Below are 21,308 nucleotides of genomic sequence, written 5' to 3'. Positions count from 1 at the left end.
AGCAGACAGTAAATATTTGAGAATCTTTTAGGTCTAAGCCATTGCTAAAGTCTACGACATTGTTTGTTACAAAAAGCCTGTATAACTACAAGGTAGTGGGCGAAGGGATGCTTATGGAAGTGGTAAATATGGAGAGTGCTAACTAATTAACCTCCCCCATTTGATGTGCTTGTCACGAGAAGTATTTCAGATTTTAGAGATTTTTGAGTTTTGGAATATTTGTAGACTTTACTGCTTGAGAACCTCTAATATCTGAACTCTGAAAACCTTTGAAGATTACAGGTTTTAATTTAAGAAAAGTTTAGGTGTCAGCTCTTCAGATTATGGCTGCATAATCTGATAGAAAAATAGTAAAAAGACAAACTGGAAATCATGTTGATCTTATCTTACAGAATGTTTCAAAGTGCTGGTTTTAACTTACAGAGTCCTCAGGAGGCTTGAAATGGTTAACAACACAGTTTTGTTGAGCTTGATTAATTGTAAGTAACTGATTGAAGCAGAAAAGTTCTAAAGCTAGTTGGCAACCTGTTGTGATCTACTAGGCGGAATCTTGTTTTTGACCTAGGGCAGCAAATGAAGGCTCTCCTGATAGAGTTGTTTCTTTTCCTTGTGAGCTGGAGTGTTCCTCTTTAAGAGCAGGGAAATGGCAAGAGTGCCAGAGCCATTTCATGTGATCGTTCTAAAACGACACTGTGAAAAACACATTTAAATTAGATGCATTTATAAAAGGTGTTAGAGAAGAGCACTTACTAAAATAAAATCTTTGGTGTGAATATAAGTGAACAGTGAGGTACAAACCTGGACGTTGAGGTGGTCTGTTTTCAGATTTAATTAGTATCATAGGAGACTTTTGCCTTCTGGTTATGCTGTATTTCCTAATGGTCAAAAGAGGAAAGATGTGTAGATAAGTCTGAGCATCCCTAATCTAAGACCCCAAATCCCAGCAATTTGAGAGAGAACATGATGTGTTAAGTAGAACACTCTACATCTGATTTCATGTAGCCGACTGCATTCAAAATACAAGTGCCAAAGTACTGTTTAAAGAATTATCTTCAGGCTGTGTGTAACATAATGTGCGGAACATAATGGATTCCATGCTTACACTGCATCTCATCCCATCCCTATGAGAGCTTATGCATTTGTAAAACCTTGTGTCTGTATCAGGAGCAGCCTAGTCCCAAACACTTTTTCTGTAAGGGTTATGCAAGCTGTGTATGAAATTTAAAGCTGCCACTCAGCTTCTTTGACCCCAGTCCTAAAGGTGTTCTCACATGAAGTCTTACTTGTTCTGTGTTATTTCTTAGCTGACAGATTGGTGCATTTACTCTAGAATTAAAGGCTAGGTGTCCTGAGTCTTGAGACTCCACCGTACTTGTTTTGGAGTCTTTTACAACATTCATTCTCCAGTGACCCTTTGTAATGAGATGACTTAAATTAATGTCTGATGGGATTCCTATGAAGAACGGAGTAATCCCTAAAAAGGACTTAGCCCGGTGCTTGGCACATAACTGCAAGTGTTCTGTTCTGTAAGTCATAGGCTGAGTTGAGAAACACTTCATTAGTTCACTCTTTGGTAGACTCATGCCCTGCAACTTTAGCTATAGAACTTATTGCATAAGTGTTCTTCGGATCACCTGTTCTAATGCTGTGGTTTGAAAATAACAGGAGCCAGGATTTGAGTTCACAGGCAATAGAAGAACAAATGGCAAGCGCAGTAGGACAGGGACAGGGAAGGAGGAGCACAGTGGCCATGCAGTGACTCCACAGATGACAGGGACAGGGAAGGAGGAGCTCAGTATTCATGCAGTGACCACCCACAGATGACAGGGACAGGGAAGGAGGAGCACAGTGGCCATGCAGTGACTGCCCACAGATGACAGGGACAGTGAAGGAGGAGCACAGTGGCCATGCAGTGACCCCACAGGCAACAGGCGACAGGGACAGGGCAGGAGGAGTGCAGTGGCCATGCAGTGACCTCCCACAGACGACAGGGACAGGGAAGGAGGAGAGCAGTGTTCATGCAGTGACCTCCCACAGGCGACAGGGGCAGGGCAGGAGGAGTGCAGTGGCCATGCAGTGACCCCACAGATGACAGGGACAGGGCAGGAGGAGCACAGTGTTCATGCAGTGACCCCACAGATGACAGGGACAGGGCAAGAGGAGTGCAATGGCCATGCAGTGACCGCCCACAGACGACAGGGACAGGGAAGGAAGAGTACTCACATTTTAAATCTTCTTACATAATAAGTTTTTTGTAAACAGTTATCTCTGACAGATAACCTGTCTTTGTAAAGTTTTGGTTTTTTTTCTAAATTTTGTTGCTGGGCAGTGTTTGGTAATTCCAGCCCTCTTTAAGTTCAGGCACTCTTAACCTACATAGCCTGGGCTATATGCGTTGGTCATGAATAACATTTTGAAGTTTTAAGCATTTATTCAAATGTTTTGTTTGCACTAAGAGCACTACATAGAGGAATGAGTGGCAGATAAGTTTGTGTGTATTTCTGGTAATTACAAGATGGGAATTTTCTATGGTCTCCTTATGAGAAGTGAGGACGCGTCTGACGCTTCTAAATCTATTTGGATTTGCTTATCTTTATTTACTCTGCTTTTTCATTGGTATACTATTGTAATATTGCTAACATTTCTATAATGTTACTTTTAGTTATTTGTTAACTGACTGTTAGGGCACTCAGATATAATTTTACTGCTTTCATATATTTCATGATAAAATTAGCTATTTTTTTTTTTAATTAGGAAGTGGCTGTTTTTGTCTTTGATAAAAAGCTGATTGACAAATATCAAAAGTTTGAAAAGGATCAAATCATCGATTCTTTAAAACGTGGCGTCCAACAGCTAACCCGGCTCCGACACCCGCGGCTTCTCACTGTGCAGCACCCTTTAGAAGAGTCAAGGTAAGTGTTTGAAAAGTCATACAGGGTACGTCTTGAATAAATAGTTCAAAGTAGGATTTGCTCTGTTTCAAATATTACCAACAATATTTCTTGAAAAGTAAGTGTTGAGATCACATGGATCATTTATTACCCTAATATTTATGTCATCATCATGCACGTGTCTGTTTATTTTATATGTACATGTGTGTTTGCCTGTGAGTTTGCGTGTGTGTAGTCCTCAGAGGCCAGAAGATGGTGTCGGCCCTGGAAGGGGAGTTAGCAGTTGTATGCCGCTGAGTGGTGCTTGGAACAGAACCTGGGTCCTCTGTAGGAGCAGTCAGTGGGCCTCTAGTGCGCCTCTGCATGTGTCTGATGAAATATCGGTCCTTCTCACATTTGCCACCAGTCCGTATTTGTTTATAGTAGCCATAGCAGATCGGAGGGAACTGGAATACAGTCTCTGCTTGAAGGAGGGTGTTCTTGCTATTTGGCTAGTACTTCTCATCTGCTTTTTGTTAATGACCCTGGGATCGATGGTATATGTGTATCAAGTGCCGTTCTAGACATTAAACTTTTTATGTCTAGTCTGTCGGTCTGTAGTCTCAGTTATTTCACCAGCGATTTTACTGAAAGATAAGCTTAGGAAATGCTGAGATATGCAGAAAATAAGATTTATGTGTGTTGATTGGACCAATACTTTAGATACCCTACCTTTGTAAATTTTTTCTATACTATTCATAATCAGTTTTTCAAACTTATTTCTTCCATCCTCCTCAGCCCACTGTCCCCTTGCCTTAATTTAGAAGGTTTTAAGTTGTCGGCCGGTTGTGTGCTGTGGCCTGCCTTTAGGATGTTAGGATAGACAGGAACAGGCAAATAGCGGATTCCAAGCTTCTATCTCCCTTCAGCTGGGACAGTTTTGTTTTTGCTTATCTTACATGTTAGGTTTCTGAACGTTCCTTGTTTGAAATCTCAGTAAGTTTCTCCACCTTATGACTCCCAAGTAAAGGGCAGACATTTACCATGTGCAAAGCCATGCAGACACCTCACCCTCCTTACCTCATGTCAGCCTCAGAATTGCCCAGGACCGAGGATTGGGAGCACCACTTACACTCTGGCTTGAATGGCAAGCTGAGGAGTTGGCAGCTTGGTTCCTGAGCCTATGCCCTAGCTCACGTGTGCCTGCTCTCTCTCAACCGTACCAAGAAGTATGCTCAGATCTCTTATTATAAAAATGTCTCTGATGTGTTCATTTGGTCTATTTGTCTTATGTTCTCATAATATGTTTGAAGTTTCCTGAGGTGAGAAGGGCCAATGGACTTTCCTTTATCATATAGCTTTTTATACAGTGATTTAGACATAATAAGAGTTAGGAAATTAAACATTTTTCTTTCCATTAAGTTGGGCGTGTGTGATGTGTATGTGTGGGCATACATGTCATGGTGTGTGTATAGGTCAGAGGACAATTTTGTAGACTCATTTTTCTCCTTCCACCATTGTGTGGGTTCTGGGAGTTGAACCCAAGGCAGTAGACTTGCATGACAAGCTCTACCTGTTGAGCCTTGAAAAGAGGAATTTCTTTGCCATCAGGAAGAGACACAATTCAGAGGCTACTTCATGACATATAGTTGTAAGGTTGATGAAAATTGTAGTAAGCATTAGTTATAGGAGGAGGGACACTTTAACGACTAGAAGAAAGAATTTCCAGTTTTCAATGTATTCTTAGGATTAAGATGATCGATTTAGATTCCACATTTCTTTTCATTTGAAAAATAAGTTCAAGGCAGAAGGAAAGCTAAGCAGTGTATTACAAACACATGAAATCAGAGTGCAGAGCCGCTGTTAAATAACTGGCATCTTAGAGCTGGAGCTGGCTGGCCCTTTGCCCTTTGTGGGTTTTCATTGCTAAACCCAAAGCCAAAGCCTGGTTGGGCCTGGAGTGCTTGGTAATTAGGACAGCAGCACTAAGTCCACTGAGTGTACGTACAGGCAGAAGCTGCTGCCCTGCCTTGTACTTCCATGATGAAGGCCCTTGGTTCCTACCGTAACCCTCCAGAGTATATCTGTCAGCACCAGCTCACAGACCACCAAGAGAGGCTCATAGAGAAGTGTGCGGCATCACCGAGACAATAAAGAGAAAAGCCAGGCTTGGGGCCAGATCTGATCTGCCTCAAAGTTTGAGGCGATCATTATGTCATGGGCACAGACTGTCGGTATCCATGGTAACATTCTCTGAACATTAAAATCTTTTAAGTAAAAAAAAAAAAACAAACCACTAGTAATTGAAAACTGGTGAATCTTTTCAAAATGATGATAAAGTAGATAGAGCTGTTTTGACTGACGAAAGAACAGGGCCTGCCTTCCTGACTTGCTCCGTGGGTTGTGAGAAAGCTGTAGGTTTCTTGAGCATATTCTGAAAATTACAGCCTTACAGAGAAGAGTAGAAAGGGTTTAAAGAAACAGTTTTGAGTCCGTTCTTTGGTTTTCAACAATCATTTAAAAAGCAAAATTGAAACATTTTCTGACTTTTAACATTTAAAATAAAATATATTACAGTTATCACAGAACTTAGTTTAAAAGATTGAATAATTTATCCTGTGTGGTTTGTGTGTAAATGTGACTTCGTTGGTTTTGGGGTGCTGCAGTCATGCTGGGGTTATCAACCTCAAACTTTCTTATTGATTTGGAGTAGCGCTCTCTCCCTCTCTCTCTCTCTCTCTCTCTCTCTCTCTCTCTCTCTCTCTCTCTCTCTCTCTCTCTCTCTCTCTCTCTCTCTCTCTCTCTCCTTGGTTTTTTGAGACAGGGTTTCTCTGTGTAGCCCTGGCTGTCCGGGAACTCACTTTGTAGACCAGGCTGGCCTCGAACTCATAAATCTGCCTGCCTCTGCCTCTCAAGTGCTGGGATTAAAGGCGAGCGCCACCACTGCCCGGCTTGGAGTAGTTTCTTAACTAGCTTAACTCTTTGAGAGGTTATCTGTTATTTCATTTGTATTTAATTTTTATAATGTGTAAAAGTGATAGTAACTACTGTCTTCTTTCTCTTTTGAAACAGGGATTGCTTGGCATTTTGTACAGAACCAGTTTTTGCCAGTTTAGCCAATGTTCTTGGTAACTGGGAAAATCTACCCTCTTCAGTATCTCCAGACATAAAGGATTATAAACTTTATGATGTAGAAACTAAGTATGGTTTGCTTCAGGTATGTAGGTTTATTTAATATGGGGCAAGTTTTTCTCTTTAAAACAATTTGTAGCTTTTTCAAATTGATCTGCTATGTAGACTACATTATGTAAATCTTTGGCCCTTGACAATAATTTGGAAATTATTTTCATGTCTTAGAATTTTGGTTATTTTTATCATTAGGCTTAAGTTATATTTTATGTGTGCCCCCCTTCACCCCCCCCAAAAAAAAACCAAAAAAAAAAAAACCCCAAAACCAAACAAACAGCCAAACATATAAACCAGGTCTTATCCTATTGCTCTGGCTGGTCTGGTACTTGCTGTATAAGCCAGGCTAGCCTTGAGCCACAGTGCCTTAATAAGTGATTTGAAATATATGACACTGATAACATTGGTAACCTTTGAAGGCATCACTAGTTAGTTGTTGAGTAAGTTCCTTTTAATTCTTTTAAATCATGTAAATTTGTTTCATAAACAAACTTGTTGTTACAGTTCATAAACAAAACTTTAATAATGAAAATAAAGGTATTTAATAACAATAAAATAGCCTTAAGAAAATTTAGACTATGTATTGAGATTCATAGACTATGTATTGAGATAATGGGTTGTTGGTCTTTTCATATATGCCTAATTTTTAATATTTTTCTTTTTCTGCTCACTAGCACCATGGATTAGATTCACTAGTAAATTCTGAGTTTCTTTAAAATAAAGATTATATTACTTACTAAAAATTTAAAAACAATTTTAAATTTTATCATTATTGAACATAAAGTGGGGAGAGTGTGTGTGTCTCTGTGTGTGTGTGTGTGTGTGTCTGTGTGTCTGTGTGAAGGTCAGAGGACAGCTTGTGGGGGTGGGTTCTCCTACTGTGTGTGTGCAGGGATGGAGCTCAGGCCTGGGTTTGGCAGCAGATGCCTTTCCCTGCTGAGCTCTTCGGCTGAGGGTCATGTCAGCCTTGAGCACCTACCTTCTTCCCTGTGCTGCTGGTTACATCCAGGCTGGGAGACCCAGTGTCAGGAAGCGCCCCACTGTTGTCTGTAGTCTCTCATCCATTTCCAGGCGGTTGGCTTTTTTACTGTTCCTTGTGCAGGGCCTTTTCCATGTTCACTACATGCTCTGCCACTGAGCTACATCTCCAGCTTGAGTTAACTTTTGTAAATGTTGTAAAGGTCCAACTTTATTCTTTCATAGGTAGTTTGCTTTCCAGTGTCATTTATTAAGAAGCTGGACACCCCTCACCCCCACTGAATGCCTTTAGTGCCACCATAAAGTCGTTTGACCATATGCAGAGACTGTTTCTAGGTTTTTCTTTATGACTCATTGGTCTGTCTTTGTGCTAGCACCACCTCCATTTTGATTGCTATTGTTTTGTAGCAAGTAACTGGACTGTTTTCGCAAACTACAAAATAGTTTGAAAGATTAACAGTTAAAATAAAAATAAAAAAAAATAGAAGGAGAGAAGGCTTAGTAGATCAGACCACTTGCTATGTGAGCACAAGGACCTAAGTGAATTCTCTGCACTCACTTAAAGAACTACATGTGTGCACACCTGTAAACCAGTCTGGGGTGCAGAGTCCGCAGATGGGTGCTGTCTGCCAGCCTAGCTCTGGGCTCAGTGAGAGACCCTGAGAGTAACAGAGCAGTACACTGATGTCCTCCTTCACCCCCCCCCATGCCTGCACATAACCACCCCCACACACTGACTCATGCATACAAAAAAAAAAAAGAACCCCCTTTATATATCTGAATACATAGCACTGATATGTAATTAAGCGTTAATATGCTACAGCACTGCCATTTTAACTAAAGTAGATGGGACATGATCCCTGTATATAAGTATAAAATAACCAAGTCACTCTTCTAAAGATATACAGTAAGTATGCAGCTTGTTTTCTTGTGAAGTTAAGGAGACTTCTAGATTTGAAAAACTTTGTACTTTTTCAAGTTACATTTGGGAATAGTATGTTTGAAAATGTACAATTTTACAAAGTTTATTATCATGTTAACCATGTAATAATGGGTTTCGTTGTGACATTTCACACCTGTGTAATGTGTTTTGATTCTGTTCTATTACTCTCTTGTCACCGCTCCCCAACCTCCTCTTATTCCTCCTCTTTTTTTTAAACATGTATGGTTTTGCCTGCATAAATATGTGCACCACACCTAGGTCGGAGGAGAGCATCAGAGACCTTGTACCTTGAGTTACAGATGGTTGTAAGGTACCATGTGGGTTCAGAGAATTGAATCTGGGCTCTACTGCTCTTCCCTGCTGAGTCTCATGTCTCCATCCCCTTCATCTTTTTAACTAGTCTTTCTTCTGCTTTAATGTCTTTGTTTCTTTAGTGACCCAGTAAGTTTAATTAGCCTTGTTTACAGGAACCTTACCTTGTTTATTAGGAACCTTACCAGTGACTACATCAGTGAAGAAAGTGTCTTTCCTGCTCTGGGAATTGTTAAATTGCCTGTAGCTCCTCAGAGAGGAGTAGAGCTTCCTGAGTTCCCACTCCCACTGTGATGAGTGTTGACAGGTCCAGTGTTGTTTAGGTAGTCACACTGCTGTGCGGCTCTGCAGGCAGCTCTGCCAACTGTGAGACCCTTCAGACCAAAGGAGACAGCATATTAATCAGTGGACATGATAAACAAAGCGGTTTGGAAGGTCGTTCTGTCATGTCTGCTTAACAAAACAGCGGCATTGATTGTCTTCCCTATTTGAGCCTACAGCCTCCTCAGCTATAGGCTATTAACCAGACTGACAGTATTAGAAATGAATTTCTTCCTATGGCCTGGGCCTTAATTCCAGTCAGAAAGAGGTTGGTTACCCTGGTAACAGACTGTTACTGTTGCACCAGTATAAATTTTCCCTGGCAGGGAGTCCACAGCTAAGACCCTTGACAACTATTTGTCTAGCATCTTGTGAGCTAGCCAACAAGTAGGAAGCTTCCAGTTTAGTACCAACGCGGTCTCTCTGTGTTCTGTGGCCAACCATGTTATCTTCTGTAGTCAAGTCCTACATTACAGTGTAGTTCTGGTGGGCATTCAACAGTGGCAGTTACATTTTGGAGGCCTCCTTGATCGGTAGCTCATAGGAAGGTAGTCTACTCCAGGGAGTGGGATCTTAGTTAATTACCTTTGACTTGTGAGAACATTTATAAATCCTTGCATGACCTTTATGGGTTCCTGGAAGCCGAAGGAATGCTTCAGGTTTTACTCTGAAAGGAGGTTTGAATAGGCGAATGAGTAGTCTGAGTTCTGTTTTAACAGAATACTGAAGCAGCTGCATTGATAGACTGTAGAAGGGTAAGGTCAGAAACCAAGAGATGTGATAGGTGTGGCTCCTGGGGCAGCCCTGGCCAGAGACAGTGGTGGTCCAGAGGTGGGAAGAGGGTAAACTTGGATCATGTCCTACATCTATTTCAAAGTGAAAAGATTCTTTGCAAATATATGTGTGCACGCACGTGCACGTGTTCTTAGTAAATAGAAAAAGTAATTATTAACTGGTATGAAAAACATTATGGGAAGAGTGAAGTAAATTTTGGGTAGAAACTCAATTTCGGATTGCTCTGGGATTCTGATGCTTACAGGAAAGTGAAGGGAAGAGAGAGTAAGGAGGTCTGGGCAGAGAGCAGAGGCCTGCTCCAAGGTGGAGAAGTACTGATGGTAAGAGCTGAGGAAGTGAGCAGATCCCGGAAAGCAGGAAAGTAGACTAGAAAGAAGGACCGGTAGAGTCTGAGGAAAGCCGGGGACAGAGGTTTCTTGGAAGTCAGAGAGCGGCCACTTGCCAGAACCCACGTCTTCCTGGTACAGACGTCCATTTGCTCTGTATACTAATCCCGCAGTCATCTCTGGCACCGATATAAAAGTTACCTTGTGTTAGTTCAGTGTGACTGTAAGTCACCATTAAATACTTAAAACTAAGCACAGTAATTACTACTTAGAAAAGTTGAATTTTATTTTATTTATTTTTTATTTTATTTAAATTTTTATTTTATTTTATTTATTTTTTGGGGGAGGGGAGGTTCTCTGTGTAGCCCTGGCTGTCCTGAAACTTACTCTGTAGACCAGGCTGGCCTTGAACTCAGAAATCCTCCTGCCTCTGCCTCCCAAGTGCTGGGATTAAAGGCATATACCACCACTGCGTTTTAAATGTAAAGTGTAACTACACAAAAATCTTACCCAACTCAATGAAAATTCTCATGTTTCAAACTGGAAATGAATTAATTTATACAGCAGAAATTTCTCTTTTTTCTGTTATTATAAAGAGGAACCTCTTTATAGCTGTACTTTACTTTTGTTACCCGATTTCCCCACTAGTTTGATGGTTAGCTGACTTGTGAAAACTCTTAACTGGGAGGCCCAGCAGGTGCTGTGTTTCATACAAATGACATTTTTTACAAGAGTCATTTGTTGTTTTTTTTCCAGGTTTCTGAAGGATTGTCATTTTTGCATAGCAGTGTAAAAATGGTTCATGGAAATGTTACTCCTGAAAATATAATTTTGAATAAAAGCGGAGCCTGGAAAATAATGGGTTTTGACTTTTGTGTATCATCGAGCAATCCTGCTGAACAAGAGGTAATGGCAGTTCTAGATTTGTTTAGATTTTTTAATGTTCTAATGTTTAGATTTTTAAAATCATGGCAGTCTACGATTGTATTTGCAGTGGACCAGAAAATGTTACGTAGGCTGGTAAGGCATGAGGCTCAGTCATGGTGCATTGTGTCTCTGACTGTGAGGAGGAGTCCGGCTGTCCGTGTGCCGGAGAATCGTTGTCAGGTGATTAATTCTGTAGATGTCTCGAGAAAAAGGCCCCAGAAAAAACTGAGCAACTCAGTTAAACAGGAATTTCTTTTTTAGAAATCCAAATATACAAATTGCTATTGTGACTCTTTAACACCATTGCTTCTGCCTGTGAAAACGCGGCTCTTCTTCAGGGATCACAGAGTGGTAGCAATGAAAACATGCTGACATTTATTAAAGTATTTTCTTCATTTAAAAAATTGGATCAGTGTATTCTTTGACGATCTCACGTGTGCATATAACTCATTGTACTTCCCACCCCTTCCTTTTATCTCCAGTCTCCTGTGAGCATTCACACACCTCTCCTTACCACCACTCAGCGTGGTGCATCATAGGAACAGCGAGGTTAGGCGGATGCTGAGCGCTCAGCCAGGATCTCAGCTCCAGCTTTCTGCTCCCAGCCACTTGTTTCTCAGTGACTCAGGATACCTGTTCTTTCATACTCAGAACACTGCCTTAGGCCAGCCATGATTTGCATTGATTGGTTCCTTATGACACAGAAAACCTTTGTGATGGCCTACTTATTACAGTTCAGGTGTTGGTTGCACACATTTCCAGATTTTCTGATTGGGGAACTTAGAGTTAAAGGTGGTGGTAACATTTTCCCTTGCTTAAAATGTTGTTGTTGTTGTCGTCGTCGTCATCTCTTTTAGTTGTGGAAACAGGGTCTCTGTATGTAACCCTGCGTGTCTGGAAATCATTATGTAGAACAGGCTGGCCCTGAACTCACAGAGATCCACGTGCCTCTGTGTCCACGTGCTAGAACTAAAGGTATTCGCCTTAGCTGGGTCACTACAAATTTAAAGGGAGCTGCGGCCTGTGGTGGTTTGCTATTATTTGCAGTTCTAACCCCGTCATCCCCATTCTGTCTTCTTACAGCCTAAGTTTCCTTGTAAGGAGTGGGACCCAAATTTACCATCATTGTGTCTCCCGAATCCTGAATACTTGGCTCCGGAATACATCCTGTCTGTGAGCTGTGAGACAGCCAGTGACATGTACTCCCTGGGCGCTGTTATGTATGCTGTGTTTAATAAAGGGAGGCCTATATTTGAAGTCAACAAGCAGGACATTTACAAGAGTTTCAGTAGACAACTGGATCAGGTATTTGCCTATTAACATTGGTTTAGCTCTGTCTAAAATGTAGCTAGCCAAAAAATTCTTCTTAAAAATAATAGTATCTTTATTAATTTTTAAAAGATTTTTATGTACACGTACAATGTCTTTTGATCATATTCACCCTTTTCCCACTAAGTCTTCCCAGACTCACAGTCCCCTCTTCACCCCATTTTCCCAAGTGCCCTCCCACCTCATGTTGTCTGTCTGGTTTTTAATAATCGTTAGGTTTGTTTCGCACTGTTCATGAACTCAATGGTATGTGCTTTTCCCTGGAGGATATCCTTGTCTAGCGCCATCAGCTGTCACGGCTCCTTAGCGCGAGCTGGGGTCTCATGAGCAAGGGGTCCTTCTCCCCATGCTGGAGAGCTGACTAGCTTGATCTGTGCAGTCTTTGCAGGCAATCCCAGCTGCAGAAATCCCTCTATAGAAATGAGCACTTCATCTCAAGTTTGTGTAAAGTCAATTCAGTAAAAGTAATTTCTATAAATAATGATTACATTAGTCCCTACAACTTTTATCCTGCCGTTTACTAGCGCATCTAAACTACTCCCTGTCTTACTTAGACATAGAAGTACTTGGAGTAGTCAAGGCAGTTTTAGTTACATTGAAAAAGTAGAGCTAGTATTCATGTAGTCAACAGAGTAGAAACGGCTTATAACCTTTTGAGTGTTATATACTCATACCTGTTTCTGCTCTTTTGAATAGTTGAGCCGTCTGGGATCTAGTTCACTTACAAGTATACCTGAGGAAGTTCGTGAACACGTAAAACTGTTGTTAAATGTCACTCCAACTGTAAGGCCCGATGCAGATCAAATGACAAAAGTGAGTACATCTAGATTTTTATATTAAATGATGGAACAAAAATAACATTGCAACTCTTATAATGCATAATTTTGTTCTTAGATGCTATGTTCATGAATGTATTATTTAGCTTTTAATATTAACTAGCTAAATAATTTATGTACATAGTTGTGAAGAAAATGAGGATTTCAAATAAACAGAGATCCTGATAGCACAATCATTCTGTATTCTCTGAAAAGTCAAAGCTTCATCTTTAACTCAGTAAATATAGGATGTTTTCAAGGCGTTTTATTCTTAAACACATTTTTACTGGTTTTTACTGGTGTATTTGTTTGTGTCTGTATGAAGGTATGTGTGTATGAGTGCAGAAGTTGTCTGATGTTATGCTGGGAATTTGACTCATATCCTCTAGACTATCAACACATGCTCTTCCCTGCTGAGCCATCTTTCCAGCTCCAGCTTTCAAACTATTTTAAATTTTTCGTATTTTATAAGTAATGTTACTGCTTAGCTGATTCACAGGTACTGGTGATTTGAACTTGAAAAATGAGATTTTTATTTGGATTTTTCTAATTATAATTTTTATTTAAGTTAATGTTTAGAATATTGCTGAATGTTTTTGAATACTTTTTCAGTTTGTTGTGGTAATTTTATATATGAGTAACTTTAACTGAATATCAGAATAATTGGCTTCTGTATTTTAGATTCCCTTCTTTGATGATGTTGGTGCAGTAACACTTCAATATTTTGATACTTTATTCCAAAGAGATAATCTCCAGAAATCACAGTTCTTCAAAGGATTGCCAAAGGTTCTACCACAGCTGCCCAAGGTTTGTTAATCAGTTTTTTATAGTCAGGGTTTAATTAATAGTTAGGCGGACTTCCTATAAACCACTCTGCCAGTGAAGCAAGACAGCTTTACTTGAGGTCCATAGTGACAGTAACATGCTGCAAACTGAAGCGAAAGCTTAGGTATGGGACAAAATAGATAGGATTTAAGACTTTAGGATGTTTCCTGAGATAAAGTTACCTGTGCTGGTTATTACGTGTGTCTCAGTGATGTCGGTAACAGCCCTGGTGGAGCTCACTGCTCAGTAGCAGTTAAAGGATGCATTGGTACTGATGCAAACCTTCTGTTTGCTGTACTCTCTTTCTCTAACTTACTAAACAGTGAATGTCAAATAGTGTTCAAAATGGTGGTGAGGCTGGGTCTGGTGGCACATGCCTTTGCCTTTAATCCCAGCACTTGGTGGGGCAGAGCAGGTGGACTTCTGATTCCTAGGTTAGCCAGACTACAGAGTGAAACAATCTTAAAAGCAAAATCAATGAATGCTAGAGAAGATACTAGTTGTAAGACCATTGCTTGCAACTTGTTTGTAAAGCTGCAGTGGCCACAGCCCTTGTCTGCAACCCTTTACTGACATGGCTGGAAAGCACAAAAGCTGTTGTTCCTCTCACAGCCCACACAGCACGGGTGCACACACAGCACGGGTGCACACACAGCACAGTGCAGTTGGAGTTACCAGTCAGAGTCAGGATGCTGCCTCAGGTAGTTGGTCGGAGTCATGAGGAATGATGGCATTAACAGAAGAAACACTGTCAGTGAACACAAGTTGAACTTGGGAAGGCTGGAGCGAGCATGTAGCCTGTTTACTGACATTGAGAGCCTGTGCAGTTTGTCTTGATGTAACTAGCATCAGAGTTTAGAAAACATTTCAGTTTCAGCCATCACACTACACTTCAGTTGTAAATACTGAAGTTCTGAAATACATTTTGTTTTTATAAATTTTTCATTTTTCCCTTTCAGCGTGTCATTGTGCAGAGAATTTTGCCCTGTTTGACCTCAGAATTTGTAAACCCTGACATGGTACCTTTTGTTTTACCTAATGTTTTGCTGATTGCTGAGGAATGCACCAAAGAAGAATACATCAAATTAATTCTACCTGAACTTGGTCCTGTGTTTAAACAGCAGGAGCCAATCCAGGTATGTTGTGAGTACTTCTGAATAGTTATGTGTTAGTCTGATAGCTCCTACCGCTAAGAACAAAACAGTGGCTATTTGGGGCTTTTAAAAATTGAGTATGTAGGAGCTAGAGAAATGGCTTAGTGCTAGCTGCTCTTGCAGAGGACCTGGCTCAATTCCCAACACCCATATGGTGGCTCACAGCCTTCTATAACTCCTATCCTAGGGGATCCAACTCTGGACTCCAGGAACCAGGCACAGACATATACATTCAGGCAAAACACCCTTGCAAGTCAAATAAAAATAAATAAAAAATGTTAAATGTTTAAAAATTTGAGGTAAATATATTAGTTTTTTTTTTCACTAGACAGAAAGCGAGAATTATAATTAAACTTAGCAAATGAATGCGTGTGGCTTTTTGTAAGTCATTGTCTTAGAAAATAAGTTGCAATTAAATTTTGCATGTGTTACATTGTTCCTAATAAAAAACTAGCAGTTTGGAAAAGTCTAAGTTTTCCATATATTTATTTGCCTTGATATTCCATTAGTTAATTTTTAGATGACGTGTCAGTTGTTTTGTTTTATTTTTTCCTAATAAATAATTTATTAAAAGTGGAAAATGTGTAAAGCATAATGGAACTAATATGTAATCTCTGTGTGCATGAGAAAGATGCAAATTATACATATATAAAATTTCTATGTGTATAATGTATATGTTTAAGTGAAATAAATTATATAGGTTTTGTTACGGTATATATTTGTCTTGAGTTTAAGAACAGTGGGGTTGCATACCTGGATTAGAATCTGGGTTTATTTCCATCCTAGAACTATGTAGCAGTCATTATCATCTGGAAGCTTTTATCCTCATTTCTAACATGTAGAGTTGTTGGCTAACATACTATTAGGTGTTTCTGCTACTGGATGACAGTAGCTTATTAGTTAACTATTATACCGGCTTTGTATAATAGTATAATATATATATAATAATATAATAGTAGCTTATTAGTTAACTGATATACCGGCTTTGTGATTGATTGCAGTTGTTCCCTTGAAAATGGAGAATTTATTTTTTACTTTTCAGAAATTAGCATATTAAATATTCTGACATTTGAACAGTGTGTGTTTGAGCAGTTCTTCTCTCCCCTCTCTTTTAGCTCTCTGGTGTCCCTCATCCCTAACCTGCCAAAGCAGGGTCTCACCATGTAGCCCTGGCTCGCTTGGCACTCTCTTTGTAAACCAGGCTAATCTCAAACTCACAAAGATCTACCTGCCTCTGCCTCCTGAGTGCTGGGATCAAAGGTGTTTGCTTCCAGGCAAGCTGCTCATTCTTGGTGTCTGCTCCCCCAGTTCACTTTCCTTAAAGAAAGAATGTAGAAGACAGTCTGTGGGGTGCTCCTACTAACCAGGGAAAGGCCACAGGACAGAGCTCTAAGCTTTAAAGCTGGTCTCCCTGACAATTGTCATAGTGTTGAGAAAAGTTGGCACCTAAATTGTTCATTAATCATGATGAAAATCTCTAGACACACGATTGACCCTGTTCTTTTTATTTTGGTAACTTTTGATTGTTGGCTATGTAGAATCCCATGAAAAGAGTCTCACTATGTAAGTGTCTGGATTAGGCTGTTTTGTGGCTGTGCTTGGGAGGGCTTTTCTTAAGTAGATTAGCTGAGGTGGGAAGTTGTACCCTGAATGTGGGCAACAGCAATACTTCACAGACTGTCCTGTCCTGAAGAAAAGGAGAGAGTTGAGCACTAGCAAGCATTCTGTCTGTGTGGCTGGAACTGGGTTCCTGCTGCCTGACTTCTCCACCACAGTACACCCACCCAGAACTGTGGTCCAGATTAACTCTTCATCCTTTGCTTTCCCACAGCATCAGGGAAGGAAACTAAGGGCCTTTGTATTCATTCTTCTTCCTCTTAGTTTTTCAGTTAATAAGTTTTGGAAATTTTTAATTGAGCATTGGAAAAACTAAGTATTCTGGGATTTGGAGAGGTGGCTCAGGAGTTGAGAGCACTGCTCTTGCAGAGGACCTGGGCTTGATTCTCAGCACCCACACAGCAGCTTGAAACCATCTTAACTTCTGTGTCAGGAACTCCAGTGCTGCCTTCTGGCTTTCATGTAGTGCACAGACATATGTGCAGGCAAAGTACACATACACATACATATACAAATAAATAAAGATCTCAACTCAATATTTTGGTTTGTTTTTTTACAATTTAGGTATGTAGAGGCAGCTAGCAAAATAATGTTAGGAACAATTAAAAATTCCTCACAGATCTTTTCATTTCTGTTGGCTTTTATTTCTTTTTAAATGCAGTACTTTTTTGGACAATTGGAATGTGTAGGGGAGCCATATGTTCCTGTAGTTATTTGGAGGTTAGTTTTTGTTTGAATGATTAAGTATTGCTACAGACGTGTAAGAGACTTGATCTGTGTGTTTTTGTCTTCCATGCCTTCAGGCTAGCAACATGGTGAGTGTCCACATACAGACCTTACTCTTCTGAAAACACTTTAAATTGGGCAAATACTGTAGATTTTAATAATCTTTCCTTTTCTCATACAGATTTTGTTAATTTTTCTACAAAAAATGGATTTGCTGCTCACCAAGACCCCTCCTGATGAGATAAAGAACAGTGTCCTGCCGATGGTCTACAGAGCCCTAGAGGCTCCCTCCATTCAGATCCAGGCACAGTATCTGCTTCCTTTGTCCTCAGGATGGTTGTAAGGCAGGAGAACGGAACAGCAAGGCATATTTTAGGCTTCATTTAATCTTAACCTTCTATATGCAACTCAATAGTATAGTTACCGAATTATACTGCTGATTCACTGTTGTTACTGCATATTGACTTCTAACTAAAGAGTAAATTGGAAAGGGCCGGAGAGATTGCTCAGAGGTTAAGAGCAGGTGCTGTTTGTATGGGAGATGGTCTTACTATGTAGCCTAGACTGGCCTTCAGTTCACAGAGCTCCATCTGCTTCTTATACGTGCTAGGATTAAAGATGTGTGTCACTGCACTGGGTAGATATTCTTCTTACAAAGAACACATGTTGGGTTTCCAGCACCCATCTCAGGCTGTTCATGGTTGCCTGAGACCTCAGTTCCAGGGGAAAAAAGGAGACATTGGGGTCCAGTGTGGTGGCACACACTTGTAATCCCAGCACTTGACGGATAGAGGTAGGAAGACCAGGAATTGTAGGCTAGCCTGGGCTACATGATATCCTGTTTTAAAAACACTGTGGCCGGGACTATTAAACTTATCTGCTTCTGCCAACTATTTCAAGTCATATTTTTGATGCATTTCTATCTTTCTCTAAGTTTATTGAAGAATGTGAGGTTGAATTTTTCCTTATAGGTAAATCATGCCATAAGCGTTGAAAGCTGTACTCACCTCTGCTTTTCAGCTCTCTACAGTTATAGCCCTGTATAATTAGGGGTGCTGGCTAAAGTACTTAGGCTAAAGCAGAGGGCTTGTAAATTTGAGGCCAGCCTGGGTTACATAAAGATCATGTCTCAAGGGAAAGCAGAACTGCACAGAACTAGTTGTAATTAGAACTACTTCTGCAGGCCCTGTGTAGCCATGCTATTTTTCAACTTACAATTACTCTCCCTCGCCCCCACCCCCCACCCCCCAGTTGGTGTTAAGGACTAAGTAATGTGAAGCATATGGAAGGAAGCTTATTTCATGCTGTGACAGATTAGCTGAGCGGGGTAGAGGAAGGTCAGGTGCATTTCCTTAAGACTGATCAGATTTGTCTTTTCAATAGGAGCTCTGTCTAAACATCATTCCAACTTTTGCAAATCTTATAGACTACCCGTCCATGAAAAACGCTTTGATTCCAAGAATTAAAAATGCCTGTTTACAAACGTCTTCCCTTGCTGTAAGTGCCTACACGTCAGTGATTGTCTTTGACTGCTCAGTACCTGACATCATTTCCCAGTGAGCAGTGAGCAGTGACTTGCTTATGCTGTACTTATAGAATTTATTTTAGTTGGAGGTAGCTTTTATACACCTTGTATACATTGATACATTTATCAGTGCTTGTATGTAACTTATTTTATATGTAGATGTGTGTTTGTGTGTGTGTGTGTGTGCAGTCATGCCTGTGGTGTGTGTTTGGGTGCCTCAGTGAGCACATGGGTTGTGGGAGTTGGTTCTCTCCTATCTATCATGTAGTTTCAGGGTTCAAACTCACACAGTCAGTTTGGCAGCTCCTTTAGCTGCTGAGCCATCTTTTCTACCCTTCATGACATTTCTGTTTCCCTGAACTTAATACATTTGCCTTTTTACAAAGCTTTGGTTTTGGAGCTTCTCATCCATCTTTATCTAGTGCAGTGTAAATTAGAAAAACCTATAGATGTATAGGTGGAAGCAGTGTAAGTGGCACGGTTTGACTTCCTGTACATCTGACCTATTTCAGTTGCTGTTCCTTCCTGTAAGAGCTCTGACAGGGAAGATGGGATACTGAAGTAGTAGGAAAAATCATTCCTGAAATGCAAGCATGCAGGGAAATGGGATTTAGTCTCATTTTGTTACTAACTGCCTATGGCCTTGAACATGTCCTGATACTTCTAGGATGTCCTGATTTTATAATTAACTTTTTAAAATACATGATAAAATTTTAGTTTTTAAAATGCTGCTTCAGAAGCCTTATGCTTTATTTATGACATTATAAATTTATCTTAGCACACGTCTTCTCAGAGTATTCTAGTTCAGTTCTCTATAAATATTCAGGGGTAGATGTAGGACACACAGATACTCAGTGACCTGCACAAGTGCCCTGTTGAGGTCTGTGTCTTCTAAAAATGCTGATTGGGCCCTGGTCCTTGAAGACATGGTACTTCTCAGGACAGACGTGAATACCTTTTAGAATACAATTCTGGAATGGGAGTGCATTTTGTATCTCACTTTTACAAATGCATTTTAGATGGGATCTTACGTGCTCCTCGCTTACCTTGGAGTGACACGTGTGTGTTTCTGTATTGTATTATTCTCTAGGGGCTGGCAGTTTTACTTGGGAAATGCCTAAAACATAAATCATTGATTAAAATTGTCCAAAAAATGAAAAAAACTAATGCATAGCTTGGTAAAATGTTTTAAGAGGTATTTGTGACTGGTCTAATATTGTATATACCATGAAGGGAAAAAAATTACACCAGCATTTGTCATTTATGCCCAGCAGGTGCATAATAATAAACTAATAATAATAAACTAATTCTGAGAACAGGTTAAGCCTGCAGATAGTATTTTAGATTTATAATATTTTGGGCTTAAATTTTAGAAAATAGTTGTTCATATTTTCAGAAATGGAAAATTTTCATTTTTCTGTACAAATATTAGTGAATTGTCTTCTGCTTAGTTTTTTTAGACTTGAATTTCATTGATATTATGGTTTAATTAATACTATGGACACCACTTTACGGTTCTCTATTTTTGGGTTTGGTGGTGCTCAAAATGGAATCCAAGGTCTTAAACATCAGCAGAGTACTCCCACTGAACTGTATTCCTGGCCCCGTCCCTTTTGTGTGTGTGTGCGGGGTTTCTGTTGTTAGAGCAGCCCAGGCTGAAGCCAACCTTGGACTTGCTGTATCAGCCGACCCTTACCATGCTCAGCCCCAGCTCACCTCTTGTTATCCTCGGACGTGCTCTCACTGACGTGGCCGAGCTGGCCTGGAGCTTGAGCTCTTCCTACTCCCATCTCCTGAGTAACTGGATTATAGTCCTGTGTCAGCAGACTGGCCTGATGTACTCTGTCCCAATAAATCCCAGTTAAAGGGGCCAGTGAGATGGCTCAGTGGGTAGCAGTGCATGCTGCCAACCTGAACACCTGTCTTGATCTGCACAATCTACTTGCTGGAAGAAGAGAACCAGCTGTGGCAAGTCATCTCCTGACTTCCACATGCATGCTGTGGAGCGCCATGTGGAATCCAGCCACCCACATTTAGTCAGTCAGTAAATGTGATAAATTCCAGCCAACCTAGGGGATGCCGTGTTCAAAAGTTGAGTGAATTAGAAACTGTAGGAGCTTACGAATGGTAGATGCTAGTAAGTATATTTAAGAGCAATTTTATATGGATGTGGATAATTTCATACTAGATCGGGAGCATCAGGGTGGTATGGCCATAGATAAATACGGCTAATTTCAGATAAAATATTTAGTTTTTAGAATGACTTGAATCTCACATAAAGTAGCTGAATCACTGTGAAACTGGCCGCTTGGTGGAATATATTCCTTTTTGTAGTTAAATCTTACTAGTAAACACATATAAAAGCTTTTAAAGACCTGATATAAACTATAGGACTGGGTTTGTTGCTCACTGACAGCTTGGTTAATAGGCCCTGGTTTTATTTCCTAGCAGCATATGGATGAGTGAGTGAATGAATGAATGAGTCTTATAAGGTTGAACCTGTTCCTTATTTTTATCTACTAGTATCTCTGTGAACTAGTCTGCAGTTCTTTCTGTAACATGTTGGGTAAATCAGTAAATGAGTGAATTTCTTATGTTAATAAAGTCATGCTTTATAAAATCTACTTCAGTAAACCAGTTTTTATTGAGATTTGATGAC

General features: G+C 40.2%; 1 protein-coding gene across 4 annotated transcripts in view; it reads left to right on the top strand.

Moving 5' to 3' along the window:
- The window catches only part of Scyl2 (SCY1 like pseudokinase 2), a 50,870-nt gene that overhangs the window by 15,970 nt on the left and 13,592 nt on the right, over nt 1–21,308 (top strand). For 2 of the 4 annotated variants that reach the window (XM_076919946.1, XM_076919945.1), the window contains exons 3-12: nt 2,755–2,912; nt 5,943–6,087; nt 10,488–10,637; nt 11,742–11,963; nt 12,684–12,800; nt 13,484–13,609; nt 14,587–14,763; nt 17,202–17,213; nt 17,306–17,428; nt 18,508–18,621. In XM_076919946.1, the coding sequence (XP_076776061.1) occupies nt 2,755–2,912; nt 5,943–6,087; nt 10,488–10,637; nt 11,742–11,963; nt 12,684–12,800; nt 13,484–13,609; nt 14,587–14,763; nt 17,202–17,213; nt 17,306–17,428; nt 18,508–18,621 (1,344 nt within the window). The remainder of the gene's footprint in view (nt 1–2,754; nt 2,913–5,942; nt 6,088–10,487; nt 10,638–11,741; nt 11,964–12,683; nt 12,801–13,483; nt 13,610–14,586; nt 14,764–17,201; nt 17,214–17,305; nt 17,429–18,507; nt 18,622–21,308) is intronic. The other 2 variants (XM_076919948.1, XM_076919947.1) reach the window with 1 other exon arrangement.

This window comes from Arvicanthis niloticus, chromosome 22 (assembly GCF_011762505.2).
Source record: "Arvicanthis niloticus isolate mArvNil1 chromosome 22, mArvNil1.pat.X, whole genome shotgun sequence".
NCBI classification, from domain to species: domain Eukaryota; kingdom Metazoa; phylum Chordata; class Mammalia; order Rodentia; family Muridae; genus Arvicanthis; species Arvicanthis niloticus.
Note: the sequence above shows the minus strand (reverse complement) of the source record. Positions and strands in the feature narration are given on the sequence as shown.